Source organism: Protopterus annectens, chromosome 4.part0 (assembly GCF_019279795.1).
Source record: "Protopterus annectens isolate FY-2018-M chromosome 4.part0, PAN1.0, whole genome shotgun sequence".
Lineage (NCBI taxonomy): Eukaryota > Metazoa > Chordata > Ceratodontiformes > Protopteridae > Protopterus > Protopterus annectens.
Window position 1 is genome coordinate 1,809,523,796 of NC_056733.1, and position 24,339 is coordinate 1,809,548,134.

Sequence of the window (24,339 nt, forward strand, 5' to 3'; positions counted from 1 at the left end):
TTCACAAGGCAACACTCATACCTTGGAGGTGGAAGGCTCAATAGGGGGATGTTGCTTAGAGACAGTACTAAGTACAACCTTATTAGTTAGTCAAGGGACATTTCACAACTGTCACAATTTATCAAAAGTTGAACCAAATATAAGAGGCTTACGCATTTAAGTGTCTATCTTGTGATACGATTTTGTGGCCACAAGCTTCACATCATAGCAGGCTAATACTTGCTTGAAAAAGTAGCAAAAGTGGTAAGACATTAAGCAATCTGCAGTAACCGCTACACATGCAGAAAAACAGTAGCAGCAACAGCAAGTACCAAGCATTCTACCACTGTAGCAACAAATTTTGACTGCCAGAAATACTGACAGTACACACATGAACTCTTCCTAAAGGCAATAACTGGAGAAGCAGCAAAATAGTACTGAAACACTAAGCACTCCAACTGAAACACTGCCAGCAATTAACCACTCTAACAGAATTTTGAATACAAGGACAAGTCATGGTCCTGAGGAAGGTAACTACAAAAGCTAGCTAGCAAGATCAAAAATGAAATGTTCAACAAATTTGAAGGAAAAGAAGAAAACACCCTGAACATTAAATAACCAGGTACAGCAGCAACTGCACCAATAATCCAAACCACAAAGGATGGGGCATTGAGCATCCAAAGCAAAAGCGACAAGCAGAAGAAAGATCCAGAGAAAGAAGATGCAGCATAATGTATTATGGTCTTTCAGTAAACGAGTGCTAAAGCCTGTAAATATTTTGGCCAGTGCTAAGCAGATAGAGCTGGCACTTCAGTTTTAGAGATGAGGAAGATGAAGCAGACCACGACAGATTTAAAGGTGATGGCGGTTACTTTCCCTCTACAGCTGACTTTATATCTGATGTCCTAGACAAAGGGGGGCAAATTTACTGTGCTATGCAAACAACCGACCGATTTTCAGATTTGGTCTGAGATTTGACACCTTCCTGCAGACTCCCATTTTTTATAAAATACAGTGAAGCAATTATCCTTAGGTTGAACACTACATAATTGCACACACGTGTTGGGCAGCTATACACTGTAAATGGAAAAGTATAAACTTAAAAAAAAAAAAATATATATATATATATATATATATATATATATATATATATATATATATATATATATATATATTGGAATTGCAGAATAAGTACCCTCAACTGATGAAAACTACAGTTGTGTACACTTACCATAAATGTAGATGTTAGAGTGTATTCACTGTTGCAGTCATTACATTTGGGTTATCTGCTTGCAGGTAGCCCTCAGTCGGCCTAACAAAGTCTTGGGTCCTGCGTCGGTTGCTGTCCCTTCTTCCATGACGTCAGGTCATCAGGGGTATAAAACATGCAGCCGACACAATTAAATCAGTTTTTCTTGCCCCAGATGTCAGGTGCACCCCTAATGGGAAGCAAGTAAATATGAAAGCACAAAGATACACCTCCAACAAAAAAGCAAATACACTGAAAAGGCTTTTAGGCATAGTAAATGAAAGTAGAGGTATAGTCAAAAGAAGTTAGGGGGCTGGAGGGAGGATAACCAGGACTGCAACAGTGAATACACTCAAACATCTACATTTATGGTAAGTGTACACAACTGTATTATGTTAGTGTTTCACTGTTGCAGTCATTACATTTGGGTAGATTCCCAAAACTATGGTTGGGAGGAGGAATTTAGATATCATTAGAGCCAGCTATAAGGCCTTGCAAGACTGCAGTGGCAAAGCCAGCTCTGGATTTAGAGAAAATTGGCAAATGATAATGTTTGGTGAAATTATGTACAGAACTCCTGGTAGCAGCTTCTAGGATGTCCCTGGTAGGAACACCTCTGAGAAAGGCTGTAGAGGTAGATGCAGCCCTGGTGGAGTGAGGTCTGATCCCCTGGGGAATAGGTTTTCCATGGTGCTTATAGCAGAAATGAATGCAGTGGCTTATCCATTTAGAACTGGTTTGCTTTGAAATAGCCTTCCCCTCTGCCCCTGCAGCAAATGCTACCATCAGTTGTTCAGATTTCGTTTGAGGTTTAGTCCTGTCCAAGTAGAATCTAATTTGTCTGTGCACATCTAAGGAATGCAGTATCCGTTCCCCTTTATTCTGTGGATTGGGATAGAAGGTTGTCAAATGAATGGACTGATTAAGAGCCACACTGGATACCACCTTGGGCATGAAGGATGGATTGGTTGTGAGGGACACCCTGTCCGCAAGACAGATGATTAAAGGCTCCACTGCCATAAGGGGCTGTAATTCAGATACCCTTCTAGCTGAAGTGATTGCTAAAAGGAAAGCTGTTTTCCAAGAAAGAAATTTTAAGTCTGCAGTAGCAGTTAGCTCAAAAGGAGGTAGAGTGAGTTTCTCCAAGACAAAGTTAAGGTCCCAGGCTGGGGTTGGAGCTCTCCTAGGTGGTCTCAAAATTTGGGCCCCTCTGAGAAACTGCTTGAGCAGTGGATGAGAGAAGAGGGGAGGTTCTGCGTTATAATGAGCTGAAATGGCAGAATCATGGATTTTAATGGAGGAAAAAGGTAGGGCCTTGTGAATCATCTGTTAAGTATTGTAAAATCGGAGGTAAATTGGGCGCTGCTGTGCTCATCCCTTGAGAGTGGTTCCAGGCACAGAATCTTTTCCATTTTTCAGCCTAAGGTTTTCTAGTACTAAGCCTCCTTGCCTCTAAAATGATATCCGTCACAGGTTGGTTGAGGGATGGTAAAGGAGAGATTAAGTAATTAGCCAGGCTGCAAGGTTCAGTGTTAGAAGCTGAGGGTGCAGTGTCTGGTTCTCCTGCTGAGGCAGCAGGGAAGGAGTCTGAGGCAGGTGGCATGGAGATAACCAGGTCACACTTTGCAGGAGGGAGTACCAGTGTTGGTGCGGCCAGTCTGGAGCAATCAAAATCATCCTTGGTTTGTCCGGTTTGATTTTTAGTAGTACTTTGGAGTGCAGAGGGGGGAAGGCATAGACTGATAGTTTTTTTTTCCAGCTGAAGGACAGAGCATCCACTTCCTAGGCTTGTTTGTGGGGAGTCCTTGTGCAAAATTTTTCTAATTCGTAGTTCGGGGGGAGAGGCAAACAGGTCAATATCTGGGCTCCCCCCATTTGCTTGTCAACATGTTGAAATTCCTTGCTTCCAGTTTCCACTCGTGTGGGTCCATGAGTTTTCTGCTTAGTCTGTCTGCCAGTGTATTTAATTTTCCTGGCAGGATTTGAACTTGTAGGTGCACTTGGCAGCTCAAGGCTGTGTTCCACAATGCCATGGCTAGTCTGCAGAGGGGGTAAGAATGTGTACCCCCCCCCCACTTGTTTATGTACCACATAACAGTGGTGTTGTCTGTCTTAACCATTAGTTGTCCTGGAAGAATGTGATCCTTGAAGGCTGTCAGAGCATTCTGTACAGCTAACATTTCTTTTAAATTGATATGCAGGTGCATTTGACTTGGGTTCCATTTGCCCTGAATGCACTTCCCTGCCAGGTGAGCCCCCCCCCCCCCCATGCACAGTCTGATGCGTCTGTTAGGGTTTGGGAGGCAGGGGGTGGTGTGAAAGGTAGTCCCTTGTTTTGGTGGCAGGCCTCTGCCCACCAAAGGAACTCTAGGCGTAGGCAAGGTATGATAGGAATCATTGTTTCTAAGTCTTGAGAATGTTGACACCATAGACTTTTTAGATACCACTGTAGTTTCCTCATATGCAGTCTTGCATATGGAATTAGAAGAATGCAAGAGGCCATAAACCCCAAGGCTTGCAGTATTTGTCTTGCAAATAGCAGGGTTTTTGTGGCTACTTCTTTGAAGTAGATTGTCAAATGTTTCTCTGGCATGAGGTAAGCCACCTGGGAAGTTGTATTCAAGCTTGCTCCCAGGAATAAAATTTGTTGACAGGGTACCAGGCGTGATTTCGTTTCGTTTATGGTGTACCCCAGACAAGTTAGAACCCTTTGTACAAAGGCCAGATGATTCAAAAGTATGTCCTGGCTTTCTGCCAGAGTTAGACAATCGTCCAGGTATGGGTATATTTGAACATTTCTTTGCCTGTAAAATGCAATAACTGGAGCTAGGCACTTTGTGAATACCCTAGGCGCAGTAGATAAGCCAAAGGGCAGTGCAGAGAACTGACAGTGTGTGTGTAGCCTGCTTTGAAGCGTAGGTATCTTCTGCAAGATTCCCTGATTGGGATGTGCAGGTATGCTTCTTTTAAATCTATTGTTGCCAACCAGGCATCTTTGCCTAGCATAGGAAGTAATTTGTGAAGAGTCAGCATCTTGAATTTTGGAATCTCCAAAAAGGTGCTTAGAGTAGACAGGTCCAGGATAGGACGTCATGACAGGTCTTTTCTCTGGGTACCAGGAAAAGTCTCAAGTAGAAACCTTGTCCCTTTTCCTCTTCTGATACCAGTTGAATATCCCCCATGCTTAAGAGAGAAAGTACTTGTTTTTGGGCCTCTACCCACTGATTTGGGGGTAGGTCCGGCCACCTGCTTGGTGTTGGCAACGTGTGGAAGCGAAATCTGTATCCCTGGGACACTATATTTAAAACCCATTTGTCCTGGGTAATGAGTTCCCAGTTCTTAGCATGAAGAGCAATCTTTCCCCCCAAAGGGGCAGTCAGTTCATAAGTGCTTGGAAATTTTAAAAGAAAGTCATTGAGACAGTTTACCACAGGGGGAGAGTCTTATTATTCCCATATTTGGAAGTGGAGGCCCCCCATTGTTTAGTTCTGTGTGTCCCCTGGGACTGAAACCTGGGGTTTTGCTGTGTCTGGGTTTGGCTTGAAAAGACCTGGAAAAAAAAAACAATTCTTAGAGGGCCAGTGCCTACTAAATCTAGGAGGCTGAACTTGTAAAAAAATCTTCAACAGTATGCATAGATTTAGCTTTATCTTCCATCTTTTTAAGAACTTCCTCAGCCTTGTTGCCAAATAGGCGAACCTGATTTAAAGGAGCATCCAACAATTTAGCTTTAACATGATCAGGCAAAGATAGCTCCTTAAGCCAAGCATGCCTTCTGAGCACAGACCCAGTAACAGCAGCCCTGCAAGAGGCCTCTAATGAATCAAAACCACATTGCAAAGTATGTTTTCCAACTTGTTCAGCAGAATGCATTAAATCCTGTAATTCTTTATTTTCCACAAAGTCAGGAATCAACATCATTTTCTGTTTAAGCAGTCCAATAACATGTTGCTGATACTATATGAAACTGGCAGTTTAAAGCCCTAAGGAGTCTCTATCAAAAGGGGTAGGATTTTTAGCAGTAAAAGCCTTAATGCCCTTGGGCCCCTGTGAAATAGTCTCTGGATCTGCAATAGGATTTTTAAAAAGAAACTTGTGGGACTCAGGGACCCTGTAGTATCTGTCAGGTTTTCTGGGAGCAGGAGGCATGGGATCAGGGGCCAAATTAGATTAAATAAAGCATCAACAATGTCTAGTACAGGAGGAACAGCTAAAGGCCTATGCTGAGGTAGAAGGAAATCCAGCCTCTTTTTTGAATCAGAAAAATTCTGGCTTTCCCAGCGGAAATGTTCCCTTAGAGTATGTAAGATTTCCCCAAAAGAAAAATCCTCAGGAGGGGATGCTGAGGGAATGGAGTCCTCTGCATCAGAATCTTCATAAGTAGATAAAAGGGCAAGTCCAGATAATCAGAAGAATCAGAAACAACAGAATCCAGATCAGAAGATTCATAATCAACTTCAGTCCTAGGCCTCTTGGGGGGGGGGGGGGTTACCCCTGATTAGAGTAATTAGATCTTCAGCCATTCTTTTTTTGTTTTATGGGCATAGAGGCCTGAGCACGTGGCTTGGGCGTAGTTTTTTTAGGCGTGGATCGCGATTTAGGCCTAAGTAAAGAAGGAGGTGTTGGTTTAATATGCAAGTCCATAGGCCTGAATACACCCTCAGAAGCCGGTGCCTGCACAGCGGCTCCGGACCCATCCAAGGTAGAGACATCCATGGGTTCCATAGTTGAAGCATCTCGTGGCATCCGTGGGTTCCATAGTTGAAGCATCTCGTGGCATACCGGACTCCGAATGGGTCTCAGTAGAGGCCTGCGAATCAGAAGTAGTGGGTATCAGGGGCTGCGAAAGCGCCTCACTGAGTACCAAAGAACTGGCGACTGGCTTAGGATAAGCGTCTTCAGGAGTTTTGGACCTCGGCGACCTGTCTCTGTCTTTATCTTTGCGGTTTTGTTTTCAGAATCCTGGTAGTCAGATGGCTAACAGACTACATTTCTGGATAATTAAACAGAGAACCGAAATATTTAGAGGCGAAAATATACAGACGATGGATAGTGCGCCAATTAAATAAAGCACAAAACCGACTGCAAGGTACATCGTGGTCAGGGCCTAGGCAAAGAATACAGTACGAATGAAAATCTTTATGATGTATTTGCTTTCCACTAGTAATGCAATTATTAACTTTTATTGACATCAGTAAGGAGCAAGAAAATGTTTCCCCAACGGGGTACTTAGCTTTAGTTGAAGACTTCGGTTCTGAAACTCGAAAATGAAAATTTCAGGAGTCTGTCGACCGGCACTTGCGAACTGCTTCTGCTTCAGGCATCGCACGGCAAGAAAGACTGATGTAATGATGTCAGCTGCATGTTTTATACCCCTGACATCAAGGAAGAAGGGACAGCAACAGACGCAGGACCCAAGACTTTGTTAATCAGGCCGACTGAGGGCTACCTGCAAGCAGATAATCCAAATGTAATGACTGCAACAGTGAAACACGAGGAACATCTGAAGGAACTTGAGACGCATGTACTTCCTTTACCATACCCCTATCAGATAGGACTGGATATGTATGTTTAAGAGACATTTTGCTTTTAGAGTCAAAGGTCAACTCCTAAAGACGGATTTAAAAATTCACAAACCAAGAAAACCGCATATTTTATGGGATGTGTGCTCAAAGTGTAGTCTCATAATTTTCCTGTGATTAAGTCATCACTGAAGAGCCTGTATTCCAGTCGATAGACCTGCTCAAATTAAATCAAATAAGCAAGAATACAGCAGTACACAGAAGCATGCATATATACATTTTTTTTTTCTTTAAAAGCGTACTATATACAGTTAATCTGTCAGGACAGTCTCACTCTTCAAAGAACTCAGCAGAATGACTACTGGTATGATACAAATCAAGTGCTAAGAGCTACAGTAGTTGTAATAAATATCACAACAAAACTCTCCCACCACTGCAATGCTTTATAATGTTCTCTAGCGTATTCAAGACAAGCCTTTCTTGCACATCTAGTCATGACGTCAATGCACAGTAAGCACTTACTTCTGCTGCTGATTTTGTCTGAGGGCCGCAATGCATCGTCCAAGTGTATGAAGTGATGTGTTAATGTTAGTGGCTTCCTTCATCCTCTCTCCACATTTCTGATCTTTGCATCGTTCTGAACCAGCAAGATCACAGAGGGATAACCTACAAAGTGTTTAATCTTTAGAAATGTTGTTCAGAGTGCATACTAGGAAACTATCCTGAAAAATGTTGCATAGTACTGTAAGAATACTTACTCACTGATTTTTGAAACACGCAAGTCCTTTTCCCCTGTTACATGTAAAAGGCGAATGGAGAAAATACTGTGACTGCAAAAAAACATATTTTTTTTAGTTAACCAAGTGATATTTCAAATCAACATACAATCAATAAGTTATTTTCAGTATTTCCATCAGTCTTCAATGAAATCCAACAACCTAGCACTAATGAAGCGCTTTCATTAAGCTTGCAGTGTTCCAAGCACTTCCAAGCACCAGGGCATAAGATTCACTCACTTTTGAGGACTTATCCATCCACCAACCAAAACTTTAAAAAAAAAAAAAAAAAGACTGCACAACAATCCATTAAATTCACTTCTAAAGACTGCTTGCTACCATCTACTGTATGAGGAAAACTGTAGTGGAGACTAGAAATCTAAGTGGGATTTACAGAAAAAAGTAATGCAGTATATGGTAGTGCCACGGATCTGGTACAGAATATAGGTCAGTCTGAGAAAATTGAAGTGAGGTCACAACATACGTCAGTCACCATAAATAACCCACAAAGGCTGGCAAATACAATCAAAGTGCATGTCATTTGTTGGCATCTTACCAAGCATGTACATTTTACATGGTGTTACAACTAAATGCTATAAACAGTCATGCAGTCAGAAGTACAGTGACAGAATCTGCACTATGAAATTCATTTATGTTTAAAAGATAAATCTGCCATTTTGTTTTTTTACTAGCATGACTCATGAAATGCCTTTGAACTGTTATTTCCTTGAGGAGAGGGTCTAACAGTAACCACCAGAAAATTCACTTGCTACAAGACAATTCAGCTGAAAGTTGGAAGTCTTGGTTCCAGAAAATATTTTTTCTTCTATGAGAAAAATAGCTGAGAAACCAGAGAAGGTAGTCTTTTTGTCTGTGTGTTACTGGGTTATTTAATACTTTTGCTTTTAAGAAAAATAGAAAGCCACTAGTATTGAGACAGAAATTCAGGAAAGTATTAAACTTGAAATTTCATCCAATATGATTTTTGTAACTATTGATGTTAAAAACCTTTTTTTCTGTTATATTCCATGATATGGGTTTACTATGGTTAGAAACACAGTTATTCAATACTAAGATGTTTGGACAGTACCGTATTAACCTGCTGATTGCCCTTATGGAAATTACTTTGACCAAAAGTTACATATTTTTCAAGGGACAATACTTCAGACAGTTCACTGGTGTGGCTATGGGGGCCACTTGCGCCCCCACTAATGCCAATTTGGTTAAATCCCATTGGGTATCTGAATTTATTTTTGAAAGCCGGTTTATGGCTTATATAAAATACTATACAAGGTACCTGGATGATTTGTTTTTTAGTATGGACTGGCACTGAAATTATTGGATGAATTTTTTAGTTATATAAATAACACCACTGGATTTTTAGAATTCACTTATTCATTTAGCAAGGAAAGAATCAATTACCTGGACAATGAGATTTTTTGACACTGTTCAGTACAAACTTGTTTGTCTTTCGGCTTTTTCCTGGTAAGGGGTCGCCACAGCGAACTTCGGTCCACTAATGACTGACTGGCAATCAATTTTTTACGAAACGCCGAGGTGCCAGCTCAACGCCCAACCTTCAACAAAGGCTCGCCCATTTAAGCACGCATGTCTGTCAAACACTACCCAGCTGCGGGGAGGACATGCAGACTCCACAAAGAAGGCACTCCCAAGCCAAGCAGAGAATCCAATGGGCGAACCTCTTGCTGTGAGGTAACAATGCTACCGCTGTACCACCACAGAATACTATTGAGTACAAACTAATATCTAAAACCTTTAAGAAACCCTTTTTTTTTTCTAATTCCTACCTTGAGTACACTAGGTTTCACCCACACTACCAAAAGAGATCAGTAGTCAAGGGGCCACTAGCAAGAGAGGCCAGGATGGTCACCAATGAAACTGATTTTTTACTTGAAATTGATTTTATGTTAGATATGTTTAGGAAAAGGGGTTATCCCAACAGCCTTTTATGCAAAGTATGTCATGAAGTGGTTCAGAAAAGACAGAATGGTGTCTATCAACCTATTTTGAATCAACAGATTCTAATACTGGATGTGAAATGGCCACTATAGGGGGTGAACAAAATAGATGAAACCAACAGCTCAAAAAGGGAGATTTTCATTTATTACTGTTTACAACAAACAGCATGGCTATTGTAAAAGCGGTCAATAAAAACTGACTTTTTTGGATTAGATAAAGCTGTTAAAGATTTATTAGGTGATAGCCCTGTTATTGTATTTAAGGAAGACTTGTCTTTTAAAAATTTATTTGAGAACAGTAGGTTTTAGCCTCAGTTTTCCCAGTAATGAACAACTGGGTAATTTCAAATGTGGAATGTACAAGCTATGTCCACATATTTTTGTTACGAGGGAAAATTTTCAGTTGGCGCAGTCAAGAATCTACACAAAAAGCCATTAGAATTGTCAGTCTAAAAAAATGGTTTATATGGCGAAGTGTTTGCAATGTCCTGTTTTTTATACAGGCAAGACCTCAAGACGTTTTTGTGAAATAATATATGAACACTTATTGGATATTAAAAAAGGCAGACTAACTAATGCATTATGTAAACATGTTAAGAGAATTTGCTGAACATAATTTTGGCTTTTTCATTACACAACAGCTTTTGTTTGATACACAAGGTAGAATGTTACCTGAACATTGTGTGAATTAAAGTGGGAACTACGCTTTAATGCCTTTACCTATCCAGGTTTTAATGAATATGTTCATATAAATTGTGTTGAAACTTGAACATTAAACATTTAAACTGTTCATTTTTTCTGTATGTCATTGGTTACTAGCTAATTGGTCGATTTTTTTTTTAGTTTATTAACCTAATTGTTAGCAAGGCTTTTTAAACAGAGTAGATTTTTGTGGTTTTTAAGTTCTGAAGAAGTCACAGAGCATTGTCGGGATGAAAGCGCTCAATGTATTTATCTTATACCGAATACTTTTGGATTTAATAAACCAACTTTTGACTACTTGTTCCGGTAATTGATCATATCTCTTCTGTACATCTGAGACTTGTTAAATGTCCTTTAGAAATGTTGCATCATCCTGGAGATGGTCTCCCCAAAAGAAATCTATCCTAATGGGAAATCTGGTGATAATTGGTCTTCATCATGAGAGGCCAGTTGCCCAGGAGAAAAAAATTGGAAGAATAGACCACTGAGTCCTAATACAAGTCAGATTACTCTTCTTCTGAGGAGGAATCATGCTGTTTTTCAAGACGGAGGGGCAGGAGAAGACACAAAGAAAGGAAGGAGCCTTTAAACATAAGATGACTTGTATAACCTTGACAAAAATTTAGCCATTCATTCTCATGGGGTCTCTGCTGAGGAGAAACATGTTAAGATTCTTGCCTCTTTGTTGATGGGATGTCTGCTCCAACAGAGCATAATTGCATGGAACCTTGTCAGACCTCAATAAGGGAGATGGGCATCTCTTCTCTAACTAGAATCTGAGGTATGCCCTCATGACCCCCTGAAATAATCATCCATAGTTCTCCCTTCTCTCACTGTCTCTCTGGTGGAGTTAGGAGTTAACAATCTTATTAGATAGGAGTGTGAGAGAGAGGTCATACTGGCCTCAGGCAGAACAGTAGATTCTTGTTTTATTTCAGTAGGTATGTCAGAGTCAGAACTGTCATCCAAATAATCAGTTTTCACTTTTTGGGGTGTGTGTGAGCAGGATGCTAGAGAGTTCCAGCATTTTGGAAAAAAAATGAGGCTCTTGAGGTGTCTGGTCTCCTAAATAGGCATTAAGGGAAGATAATTAACTTCCAAGAGTCTTGGGGACAAATGATTGGCAAATGTTGCAGTTATGATAATAGTGTTCAGTACCTAGGCAAACACTGAGTGTGGAGGTGTTTATAAGCAATCTGCCTTCCACAGTTATACTTCCCTCTCTTAGCTGTTATGATCAAATCTTAAAAATGACGAAGAAAAAGGAGGTTCTCCAATGGGAGATTTATCTGACCAGGCCTTGGTGGTGGTCATGGCACAATGACATGGTATTCAGACCAATGACAGTGAATCTTGTGTGTTTAGTCTGGCAACAAGACAATTCGAGGATCCCATGCTTATACATCTGCTTATACATCCCTACATCCATGGGCTAAGGTCATACATCTGATGCAAAAACCATCAAGACTTATTTTTGGCTTTGGTTCCCTGCCCAGACATCAGATTACTCTTTGCAGGATAACCCACAACTAATGGAATGGTGCAGTGATATAAGGAAAGATATCAGAAAAACAGCAATCAAACCAATAAAGGTTAATTTGTCTCTCAAAGGTCAGTGGCATTTAACTAATTACCTCTCCTACCATGTGCTGGAACACTGGCTAAAGACACCCATTTATCTCTAAGTAATGAAATGCAGTTCTTTACTTAGAAATAAAGGGGAAGAAAAAAATAACAGCCTGGGGACTAGTAAATAGCTCAGGGACTGGCAGCAGTCCCTGGACCACACAGAGTAGCACAGTTGTAGGAGACACAGTTGGAAAGAAACAAACGTGAATATGTCAAAGAAATTACTTCAGGTTGGACATTCAGCAAAATATCAGGGACAAAGGAAAAGGGGAGTAATACTTATTACTTGAGGGTCCCAACAGTGACAGTAAAAGGGAAAAAAAAGACAATGGTACATTTGTGGGAATAAGGGGCTGTTGACAAGGCAGAAAAACACTGGCATGTATTCACAATCAACCAAAAACTGCTATTAAGGATTTTTCTATAAAACAGGCTACATCTGTGAAAAAAAATAAGAACATTTGGTATGGAAGATATGAATTCAGTACTGGTAAATCAAAAAATTTACATGTTTCTCAAGGCACAAAAACTGGGCTAGACAGGATAAAATTTATATATTACAGGACCATGTGTATTTAGTTGAAAAGTTTGACACATCCAATAATTATTTCAGATCGCGCACCAATAAGAAAGATTCACTGTAACAAAGCAAAAATGAGACATTGGCACTTTACTACTTGTTAAAGAGAGGTCTAAGGAAGGAGTAGCAGAATTTCCTGAAGTATTATGGAAGACAGAAATTTCTTCAGAAGAGATGGCTTCTGGAGCTAAAGATTTCTTCATAGTGGGATGAAATGAAGATGGAGTCTAAAAAATAAGGTTGAAACAGACAGCAAGTCAGTAAAACAAATTACTTAGAAGGGCTGACAAAGGTTAAAGTATTGTAGAATAAAGGTGAATGCAACAGAAAGAAAAGTGTAAAATCTTACCATAACCATAGATATCCTCCTCTTCCAAGTTGCAGTATTCTGCATATGGGTTTACCCATCAGTCTTATGTATGTACAGCCAGTATCCAAAAGCTTTCAGTCCCCACTGTGGTTCATCAAACGTGGATGACAATTTGTGGGCCATAAGGTGATGGCGTGCACCAATCCTCAGAACAGTAGCCCCAGTCAGAGCCAGTCCTGTAAGAGCAATGCCATATCATTGCCATCCAGAAAGGGATGTTATTAGCTGATAAGAGGGGAAGGAGGGTGGGAAGGAATGCTGTAACATGGAAGAGAAGGACATCTATGGTTATGGTAAGATTTTACACAACTTTATGTCCTTCTATTCCCATGTTGCATATTCTGCATATGGAAGAGTGCCAAAGCTCACTGAGGTTGGGGTGACTGTCTGGAGGAGATTCCAGGAATCCATGAAGGATAGCCTGGCAAACCCTGCACTGGATCTGGAGATGAGGTCAAGCTTGTAGTGCTTGGTGAAGGCATGGACTGAGGACCAAGTAGCAGCTTCCAGGACAGAAGAGGTATCCAAACACTTGAAGGCTCCTGAAGATGTCATTGCTCTTGTGGAATGAGCTTTAACTGTACCCTGTAGGGACTTACAATGGAACTGGTAAGCAGAAAGGAATGGCTTTGGAGATCCAAGTAGAAATAGTCTGCTTGGTCACTGCCTTCTCCAAAGCTCTGGGGTGAAAGGATACAAAGAGCTGGTCAGTCTGTCTGATGGACTTCGCGTTGGGCAGGTAGAATCTGATTTGCCTGTGAACATCCAGGGAATGCAGCACACTGGCTCGTTGTGGGTTTAAGAAAAAACTGGTAATTCTATGGTCCGATTAAGGGACAGGTCACTGAATACCATGGGCATGAAGGACAAATTTGTCCTAAGGGCAACCCTGTTCTTGTGAAAACTAGAAAGGGAGGAATAGCCATAAGGCCTTGGAGTTTGGACAGTCTCCTGGCTGAGGTTAGGGCCACTAAAAGAACAGTTTTCCAAGTACAGTGCTTTAATGAGGCTTTGTTTGCTGGCTCAAAGGGAGGTAGCATAAGCTTCTCTAACATGTAGTTGAGGTCCCAAGCTGGAGGGATGGGTTTCCTGGGGGCATAAGGTGCAGTACCCCTTGAAAAAGAGCTTGCAAGGGAGTCTGGATGTTAATGGGGGATACAAAGGCAGGCAAGCGGAAACAGCAGACAGATGAGTTTTGATGGATGAATATGCCAGTCCAGACTGCAGTAACTCACACAAATAAGACAGCACTAGAGGGTGTTCGCTGAGAAGCAGATCCAGCTGTCTTATGACACCAAATAGTGAATTGTTTCCACTTGGAGAGATATGATTTTCTAGTATTTGGTTTCCTGGCCTCCTGCATAACATTGAGCATGTCCTCATTGTAAAGGTGTCTAAATGGGATCAGAATCCTATCAGCCACAGAGTAAGGTGCAGCATTTGCCACTGTGGATGGTTAGTGACCCCTTGTGCTGTGAGGTCCACTCTCCGTGTAACGTGGTGATTGCCCTTGGACAAATGGAGTAAGGGTAACCAGTGCTGTCTGGGCCAGTAGGGAGTCACCAACAAGATTTTCGAGTTGTCCTGCTGAATTTTTGCAGGACCTTCTGAATGAGTGGGAAGGGGGTGATGCATGCAGATATTTCCCCTTCCAAGAAATTGGGAAGGCACCTGTTGCCAGTACCTGTGGTTCGGGTGTCCTGGTGCAAAAGCCAGGAAGTTGCCTGTTGATGGTGGAGCTAAACAGGTCTATTTGAGGTATACGCCACCTGTGGACCAGATCCAGGAAGACATCTCTGTGCAGCATCCATTCGTGGCTGTTTGTGCTGGTTCTGCTCAAATAATCTACTTTGTTGTGGGGGGAGGGAATGCAGGTTGCCTGCAGGGAGATTCCCTGTGAGGTAGCCAATTCCCATACCAAAAGGGCTCGCCTGCAGAGCAGGTAGGACTTGATCCATCCCTGCTTGTTGATATACCACAGTACAGTCATGTTGACTGTGTATATCAGAAGTGTCCCCTGTTGAATGAAAGGTTGAAATGCCTGGAGGGCTAGCAGGATTGTCATCTCTCTGTCATTGATGCGTTCTGATTTGAGGTGAATTGGCCACAGACCCTGCACCTGTCGGTGTCCTAGTCAGCAACCCCATCCCAGGTCTAAGGCATCTGTGTACATGACCTAAGTGGGTTCTGGTGGTTGGAGTGGGAGGCTGGGGTTGCGTTGTACCCGATCCAACCACCATAGTATTTCCTTTTTTAGGCAGGGCAGAAGGGGCGCATGTGCTCCAGTGGCTGGCTGTGTAGCTTACAGACTGAGTGGAGGTACCACTGCAGCTTCCTCATGTGTAGCCTTGCTAAAGGAAGCATGGGTATTGTGGCTGCCATGTAGCCCAGAAGCTTGAGTACTGCCTTGCAGTCAACTCCATAGAGTGAAGTACCAGGAGGAGATGTTCTGTCAAGGAGCTCACCTTTGGAGGGAAAGGTATGCCTCCATGAGATCTGAGCTGATTCTGCACCCGAGGAACACAATGTCCTGTGTTGGTTGAAGATGGATTTTGGCAGATTTATCCGAAATCCCAGAGATTGTAGTAGGGACACCACAAAGTGGATGTGCCCTTGCAGTATTTCTTGGCTGGCATTCTGGATTAGCATGTCGTCCAGGTAGGGAAATATCTGTATTCCCTTTATCCTGCAGTAAGCCAGTACAGGTGACAAGCATTTGGTAAAGACTCTGGGTGCGGTAGAAAGTCTAAAGGGCAAGGCAGAGAATTGCAAGTGAGAAAAGTCCACCAATAATCTTAAATATTTCCTGTGGGAGGGCCTGATTGGGATGTGGAGATCTAAAGTAGTCAGGAATCCATGTGGAATAAAATCAGAGGGAAAAGGGTTGTCAGGGTTACCATTTTGAAGGTAAGTACTTTTAGGAAGAGACTGATGTAGGAGAAGTCTAGGATGGGTCTCCATAGTCCGTCCTTCCTGGGGACCAGAAAGAGCCTTGAATAGAAACCTCTTCCTTCTGCAGAGTAGGGGACTGACTCTACAGTGCCCCAGTCTAACAGTGTCTGCAGAACTGGTTGCAAGAGGTGCAACTGCTGCATAGGAGGTCGAGAAATTCCCCGCCATATGGGAGGAGGGAGCCAGAACATAAAGTAGCCATCTTGGAAGACGGAAAGGACCCACTTGTCTCAGGTGAGAAGAGCCCAAAGAGGGAGACAATGAGAAAGCCAGATGGACAAAGGTACGGGGGGAGCGCAAGACTGACAGGTAGTCAGATGCTACCTGCCCTGTTTTGAAAGGGAGTCCTCTGGATGAAGGTAAAGGTTGCTCTAGGCGGAGGAGGTTGTTTTCTGGTGGACTTATGTGGCCTTGGAGGAGGAGTGGGTCAGGAGTGCTTCCTAATAATCTGTTTTGGAAGGGTAGTTTCTGTGAAACTTCAGGATTGGTTTGACAAGTAAATGTTTAAGGTCCTGCATCTTTTTTTCCTTTCTGTTGCAGAGCTTTAAAGAGGTCTGCAACCTTAGTGCCGAAAAGAGCAGCATTATCCAGGGGAGCAATGGTGAGCGTAGTGATGAAGTCATCTGGGATGGGTTGTAGGTGAAGACAGGAGTATCTGCATAAGACAGATGCTGATGCTGCTGACCTGGCAGATGATTCAGCAGCATCATAGCTACACTTGGAGTGTCTGGTGGCCTAGGCTGAGGGACTCGAGAGAGGACAGTAATGCTTTGGCAGGGGGGAGTCAGGAATATCTGCCAAATGTTTAGTGGCAGAAACAGACAAGGTGTACTTTGCCATGTGGGTCTGATAGTTTGTGGCTCTAAAAGCCAAGGTAGCAGAAGTATAAATCTTTTTGCCTAATCTTTCCATTGTCTTGGTGTCTGTCAGCTGGGAGAATGGTGGTAGTAGGCAAGAGTTTAGAAGCTTTGTCAGTAGCAACGGATATAGTGGCTGGGTCAGCCGGTGGGCACTGTATCAGATGCTTAACAGTGTCAGGTACTTTATAAAGCCCGTCAGGTCTACGTGGGACAGGAGGCTGAGAGTCAGGGTTCAGAGATGCAGTAAAGGTAGCTAGAAAGGCAGGCAGGATGGGAACAGCAGGTGGGCTAGGGGTTTCCATTTGAATGAGGTCGTAGTACCTTTTTTGTACCTCAGAATTTTCTGAGGAATCCCATTTAAAGTGTTCCTTCATCCTGCTAATGTCTCACTGAAGGTCAGATCTTCAGCTGGAGAGTCAGGGTCCAGTGACTCTTCCCCTGGGGATCCGTACCCCATGGGTGAAGAGAGTTGGGAAGTGTAGAAGAGAGATTCCTCAGAGGAATCTGAAAGGGTCGCCTCTTCCCTGGGTGTTGGATCTGTAGGCAGAGGCCTAGGGCTCGGGAGAGGTGGAAGCAGTAATAGCAGGTGTGGGCCTTAGTGCCATGAAGGCACTAAAGAGATTCTGGCAAAAGCCTGCCAATCAGGCATGGTTTCTGTAGGGAGGAGATACATTTCCTCTTTTCCCTTCTTTTAAGAGGGTCAGTGGACATCTGTCAGAAGGCTCGAATGACTCCTCAGGAAACGCTTGTTCCCCTCGGCGCCAGTCCCTGTAACCAGGCCTATGTCAGCCACAGTTTGGGAGTCCGATGGAAAAGGCTCAGCGGTAGTCGAAGGCCAGAAGGTCATGGTCTTCTTTTCTGGGGATTCTGTGGGGGTGTCGGAAGAGCCCTCCATCCTAAGCACAAGTAGTTTCAGATGCTGGTTTTCAAGGTATAGGTTTAATGCATGCAAGCGAATATGCAAAGTTTTTGGTAAGAACGCCTGGCAGATAGGGCAGGCCTTATGGATGTGAGAGTTTCCCAAACAGAAAAGACAGTTGTCGTGGGAGTCCTTATGAGGTTACTGGCGTCCACACTGACAATTACCCTTTCTGGATGACATTAACAAGCAATAATAAGAAATTAGAAGGACTGAAAAGGTCCCCAACGGGGTACTTATCTGAACAGTGAATATGACGTCAGCAGTAACCAGAACAATTGGCATACAATTGGTGGCTGAAAAGTTCTGGGGGCTGGTGCAGGCAGTCACCTTTATGCCCCACAAACTCTTGTCCATGTCTGACGCACCACTGAGGGACAGAAAGCTTTTGGATACTGGCCATACATACGTGAGACTGAAGGATAAACCCATATGCAGAATACTGCAACATGGGAATAGACATCTAGGAGAGAAGCAACTGCAGAAATATAAAGGGGGAAAAGGACATCTGGAAGAGAAGCAACTGCAGAAATGTAAAGGGAAAATAAGGGAGTATTTGGATAATATGCATGAGTTTAGAAAGGCTGCTCTTAAGTGACTTTTTTGATAACGCCAATGCACAAAAACATTTAGCACAACAGAAAGGGTTGCCAAAAAAACTTAGGGAGCCTACAAGAAAAATAACCAGAAGTCCTATGGAGTTGTTGAAGATTTCACAAATTTTATGAAAATCCGTATAGACCAGAGGAATGTAGAAACCAAGAAAAGGCACAAGTGGAAATATTCATGGAAGGTTAATTGGACAGAACACAAATTCGCCCCTGAGGTGGCACCCATGTCCCTCAGACAGGGGTAGCCGCTGTTGATCACAGACCCACTCTGCTCAAAAATTCATTCTACAAACTACCCAAAAAAGAATAAATGGGGATATTTGGGATTAACATAGCTAGGCTTGTAAAGGCTCTAGGGCTGCTGGTCTAATAACCTCCTATGACTCTTTGAATCAAAGCAACAATGACATCTGTAGGCTCCCAGTTATGTAACCAAGTCCAGCAGGTTTTAGATGTTTGCCTGAAGTGTATTCATAGGTCTTTTAAACACCAAACAGCCTTCAGAGATGTTCGCCATAGGTAGCAAATGCTGGAGGTGTGACGAGAGAGAGAGGAACCTGTGACCATGTTTTTGGGGAGTGTAAATTGTTGGCAGTTTTATAAATTTCCCCATGGAATATTTTATCAAAAATATTGGGGAAGCAAATGGTTAACCAAGGAAATGATTCTTTTGAGATGAAGCATAGGACCTGAATTGCCTGTACTTGTCTGCACATAGTAAGGCCTTACTAGGTTTATTGCTACGGCCTGCCAAAAAAGCAATTACTAGAAAACTGAGATAAAAATCTAAATGAATTGCAAATAAAGTACTGAATACTTTAGAAAAGATAAAATAGAGAGGAATCTTTATAAAAATCGAGGAGTAAACTACATAGAAATAAATGGAGTTTGTGGGAGCAATAAACAGAATAATGCTTAGGAGCTAGAGTGTGGTTTAAGGGAAAGCAGGACTTGAACAATTTTATGTAATGTTGGAGTAAATAATTGTTTAAGACAACATATAATGCATGAATATGACAAAATGTAAATCCGTTTTTTTCCTATTAATGTATGCATGTCTACCATCTTAAGTGATAATTTCATAGAGATGTTTTAAATAGAGAGAAATGGGAAGAAGGTCAAGAAACGGTACTGTTATCAGCAAACCTATTTGAATATCTACAAATATGGAAGCTCCTGACAGCTCATCTGTCTTCTTCATGGTGCAAATTAGCAGCAATGACACGATAGGAGTCCCAGAACTAAAGAAAAGTGGACGGCTCACCAGTAAACGAGAGCAAGGGACACCAGACCCTGTAGAATGGTTCAGACAAAATCTGCTGTAGTGTAGGACATGGCTCCTAAGTTGTAGTACTTGTCAAAGATATTGACAGAAAACCATGCGCTGCATCCATAATACCCTGGATTGTGATCCCCCAAGAAAATCTATGGTGCAATACGACTCTAAAAAAGTTCTGACACCAACAGGTATTTGTTTTCCACAGTTTAATAGCGAAAGGCAATAGCTGGCAAACCACTAGCAAATGGTTTGTTGAACAGATTTCCTTCCTTTTCCTTTGCAAAGGCCACAATTGTTTTTACTTTCAGACTTAGTTTAGTACTACCTAGATGAAATCCAACTGGTCTCTGCACATCATGGAAATAAGTAGTCTCTTACCATAACGTTCCATCCACTAATCCTTGACAGTGGGCTCAGTTCCGTGCCTCGGAACAGACTTGGCAGTTTTCTGCAGCTTACGTCTACCCATAATGCTCCTTCACTAAATTACCTCAAATAGAGTTTGCCTATAATAGTGACACAGACAAGAAGTAATAAATGAGACACCATATCTGTGCCCCTATTATGAAGCCAGTCTCTGGGAATATTCAGTCTACTAGGAGTCTTAGGCAGGAGGGAAGGGGAGGGGATTTCAAGGATTAGTAAAGAACACCACCACAGATGGAATGTTATGGTAAGACACAACTTCGTTATCTGATGGTGTCACTCTTCACTCAATCCTTGACCGTGGGACAGAGCTCCTAGCTACCTGAATCTTGGGAGGTCTCACAAAAGAATATTCCTGAGAACAATCCAACTGAATGATGCACATCACCTAGAGACCTGGTCCAGTTTGTAATGAGTAATAAAGGTATGAGGAGATGCCCATGTAGCTGCTGCACAAATGTCATCTAAAGAAGCTCTAGCATGAAAACTACAGAAGCTGCTACAGCGCTAGTTAAATAAGCCCTCACAGGATGTGTTGGGTGAAGTCCATCTGAGTGATAAAGTTGATACAAGCCCTAATCCAGTTAGCTAAGGTAATCTCAGAAACTGAGTTGCCTAAGGAAAGACAGGAAAAGGCAACGAATAGTTGGCTGGATTTTCTGGATGTCCGTTGTTCTGTGAAATTAAAAACAAAATTGCCTGTGAATGTCTAATAAGTGCAGACAGTACTCTCCCTTATTAGAGAAATTAGGGGAAAAGACTGGTAAGGTTCGATTGATATTTGATTCTGACACAACCTTTGGCAAAAAAAGATGGATTCGTCCTGAGAGAGACCATGTCCTTATCAAATATTAAATAGGGGTCCTGCAGGATAAGGCCTGGATTTGTGACATTCTTCTGGCTGAAGTGATAGCTATCAAAAATAAAGTTTTCCAGGTCAAAAACTTTAAATCACAAGTCACCAAAAGTTCAAAAGGGGATGAAAGGAGAGACTGTAGCACCAAGGGTTAATCCCATGGAGCAATGGGTACTTTAAATGGAGGCCTTAGCATTAAAGTTCCTTTCAAAAATGCCTTACAAAGTCTGAGACATAAGTAAAGAACCATCAAAACCAACATGGAAATCAGATATCGCAACAAGATGTAAACAAATGGTAGAAGCTGAGGAGCCAGACTGATAAAGACAGGCTAGAAATTCCAAAACTTTATCTAGAGGTGATGCGTAGGGGTCAATGTTACTGAAAAACGATCTAGCAAATTTTATCGATTTACTATGGTACAGTTTTCTAGTGGAGGCTTGTGGTGGCCCAAAATGATATGTCGGACCAGGGAAGTAAGGGAAGACTGCCTGGCAATCATGGGAACTTGAGAAGCCACGCAGTGAGCTTGAGATGCTGAAGATTCAGATGGACCATTCATTTTGGGTGAGATAACAGGTCTGGAGGTGGGTCTAGAATCCAAGGTTTCTTAAGTAGGTGAGGCCAAAGGATAGGAAACCAGCCTTGTCAAGGCCAGAACAGAGCAATGAGGATTATTTTGTTCTTAGACCTCCAGCTTTTCTTTAGAAACTGACGTGGGACTTTGGGGCCAATCATGGAGAAGAGCGTCTCTGGGTGACTCCATCAGAGGAGGGATTAGGGCAAAGTAACTGCTGCACTTGTTCAGAGGGGATGCAAATAGATTGCAGTAAGGCTGACCCCAACGGTGGAATATCTTTCTGAGCCACTACTGGATTGAAAAACCACTTGTGAGGCACTGAGATGGTTCTGCACAACTTATCCGCAATCACAATGGAGCTCCCCGGAATAAGCATTGCATTTAGAAAGCGGTTGGAAGTCATCCATTGCAACTGAGGGCTTCTCGACAAAGCAGGTAAGACTTGGCTCCGCTTAGTTTGTTGATGTACCAGACTACAGACATGTTGTTTTGTTTGCATTGCCACTGTTCCAAAGAAGAGGGGGTCTTGACATGCTCTCAACGCTAACAGTACCACCTTCATCTCTAGAACATTGATATGTACATTGGCCTTTATCTGGGACCAAGTGCCTTGGACTATCCTACCCAAATAATGCCCCGGCAAAGTCTTTACCACACAAGTCTTGGAAAGGCCCTTGGGTCGTTTGAACCATAGCCTCCAACTTCACTGGTTCCTGCAGTAGGGCTGCTGAGGAGTGGAGAAACATAGACCCATGGCAGACTGCCTTCCCATCTTTCTCACATCTGGCTAGTCTGTCTTTAACCCTGGGTCCAATTAGTGATGATCCGTCAAACGGAGCTTTAACGAAAGAAGATTTAAATGGCACCACAAAGTCAAATAAGCGCATCCAGGCAAGTCTCCAGATGGCTACGCCTGAACCCATTGCCCTTGTCATCCCTTCAGATGCATGAGCAATTACCTTCATGGACGAATTAGAAATCGATTCAAGGGTGGCATGCCGAGAGGCAACCTTGTCTTGGACCCCCCCCCTTCAGCTACTGCTCCTGCAAGAGCATCTGAAAGCTTTATCAGATCTCTCTGCAATCTAGTGAAGTGTGCCATATTATTCAACGTCCTGAGAGCAAAGGTCAATGAAGCATATACTCGCTTCTTAAAACCTATCCATAGTCCTAGACTCCTTGTTAGGAGGATGGATAGTAGGACTTTCTTCTACAAGTTCCTTTTTGGTGGCTGCCGCTATCACCATGGCGTCTACAGGCAATACCCTTGGTCCAATGTTATTCATCATTTGGTGCAGAAAGAATCCGGTGAGGCATCTTAGGAATTTGTTTGATGGAGTCAGGAATCTTCCATGCCTGCTGAGAGATCCAAGAGGTAGAGGGGCTGGGCACAAAAAGCCTCCAGATATGGCTGGAGGCAAGTCCAGCCGCCCCTCTGCTTCAGGATTTCTAAAACATCCCAAAGGAAACATCAGGGGACAACCTAGGGGAATCTTCCCCTTCATCGAGATCAGTATCCTCTGTGAAAGACTTCCGAGGGTTCTAAGTGCTCCCTCTTGCACTTTTTCTGCAAAGGTATCTCTTTGGTGGGATGTTCGGGAGAGGTATCCAAAGAAAAAAAAAAATCACCATGGTGGATCGTTCTCAAGGCTTCTGTTTAGTGTTTGTGTTCCTGTTTTGTATTTCAAGTCATTTTGGAGTATTGGAGGTGTTTGTTTTTGAAGTACTCCTCTGAGAAAGGCTGCTGAAGTGGCTGCTGCCCTGGTAGAATGTGGCCTAATATTCTTAGGCACCGATTTGTCATGCTGTGCATAGCAGAAACGAATGCAGTGTCCTATCCATTTTGAAATAGTCTGCTTTGAAATGGCCTTTCCTTGTGATCTTGCAGCATATGCTACCAACAGTTGCTCAGTTTTTCTGAAAGCTTTTGTTTTGTCCAAGTAATTCCCTGTCCCTCCAAACGGAAGAGAAATCCATACTGGCAGGAGTTCTTCTCATAGTCCCTGGTGTAGTCGCTGCTTCGTTACTGGTCATATTCACAAAAACACATTCAAATAGGCAAAAAAGAAACACCAAAACGAAAAATGCAGCCAACTGGATAAATCTTTACTTAACAGATTCTTAACATCTTAACAGATTCTGGTACCTCGGCCTTCGCCTTCAATGGAATAAATTATTCTGTACAAAGCCAGTTTTTAAATACACCAGTTAATTACATAATCCAACAATTAAACAATTAATTAAATTCATTAATTAAATAATTATAGTTAAAAAACTTTTTCATTTATCACAAACCAATATTACAATTCATTTTAAACATGAATATTATAACTTTCAGTGTTAAATTACATATTTAAATTTCTAAATTCATCCCATTTGGATACAGGGTTTTATAATTTACTATAAAATTTGATTCCATTCTCAAAAGTTTTTTCTGAAAATTAACGTTGCCCCCCCCCCCCCCCCCCCAAATCAGGATTGGCCAAAATACTAGGCAGGAGGGACAGAGCTAATAATGCAGGTGCTTTTGCCTGTGGACGGTGTAAAGTTTGTAGAAAAATTGTGAATTTGGATGGTAGTAAAATAAATGGCATTAAATATAATATGCCATTGATTACTTTAATTGTAATTCCTTTGGGGTAATTTATATAATAGGTTGTAAATGTGAGACTAAAAAAATGGTATATAGGACAGACAAAATGAAAGGTAAAATTGAGGATTATGGAACATTTGGGAGATATTAGGAATGGTAGGTTGGATAGTCCAGTAGCTAATCATTTTCATCAGTATCATGATGGTGGATGTACAGATTTAATATTTAGTATTTTGGCCAAACCTGATGGGGGTGGGGGGGCAAACGTTAATTTTCAAAAAAAAATTTTGAGAATGGAATCAAATTTTATAGTAAATTATAAAACCCTGCATCCAAATGGGATGAATTTAGAAATTTAAATATGTAATTTAACACTGAAAGTTATAATATTCATGTTTAAAATGAATTGTAATATTGGTTTGTGATAAATGAAAAAGTTCTTTAACTATAATTATTTAATTAATGAATTTAATTAAT

The 24,339-nt window shown here is 42.0% G+C and overlaps 1 protein-coding gene across 1 annotated transcript in view; it reads right to left on the bottom strand.

The window, feature by feature from the left end:
• Positions 1 to 24,339, bottom strand: part of LOC122800493 (kinesin-like protein KIF20A) — a 224,945-nt gene that overhangs the window by 86,947 nt on the left and 113,659 nt on the right. The window contains exons 4-5 of the mRNA XM_044069931.1: positions 7,509 to 7,580; positions 7,273 to 7,416 (exon numbers count right to left, since the gene is read on the bottom strand). Of these exons, the coding sequence (XP_043925866.1) occupies positions 7,273 to 7,416; positions 7,509 to 7,580 (216 nt within the window). The remainder of the gene's footprint in view (positions 1 to 7,272; positions 7,417 to 7,508; positions 7,581 to 24,339) is intronic.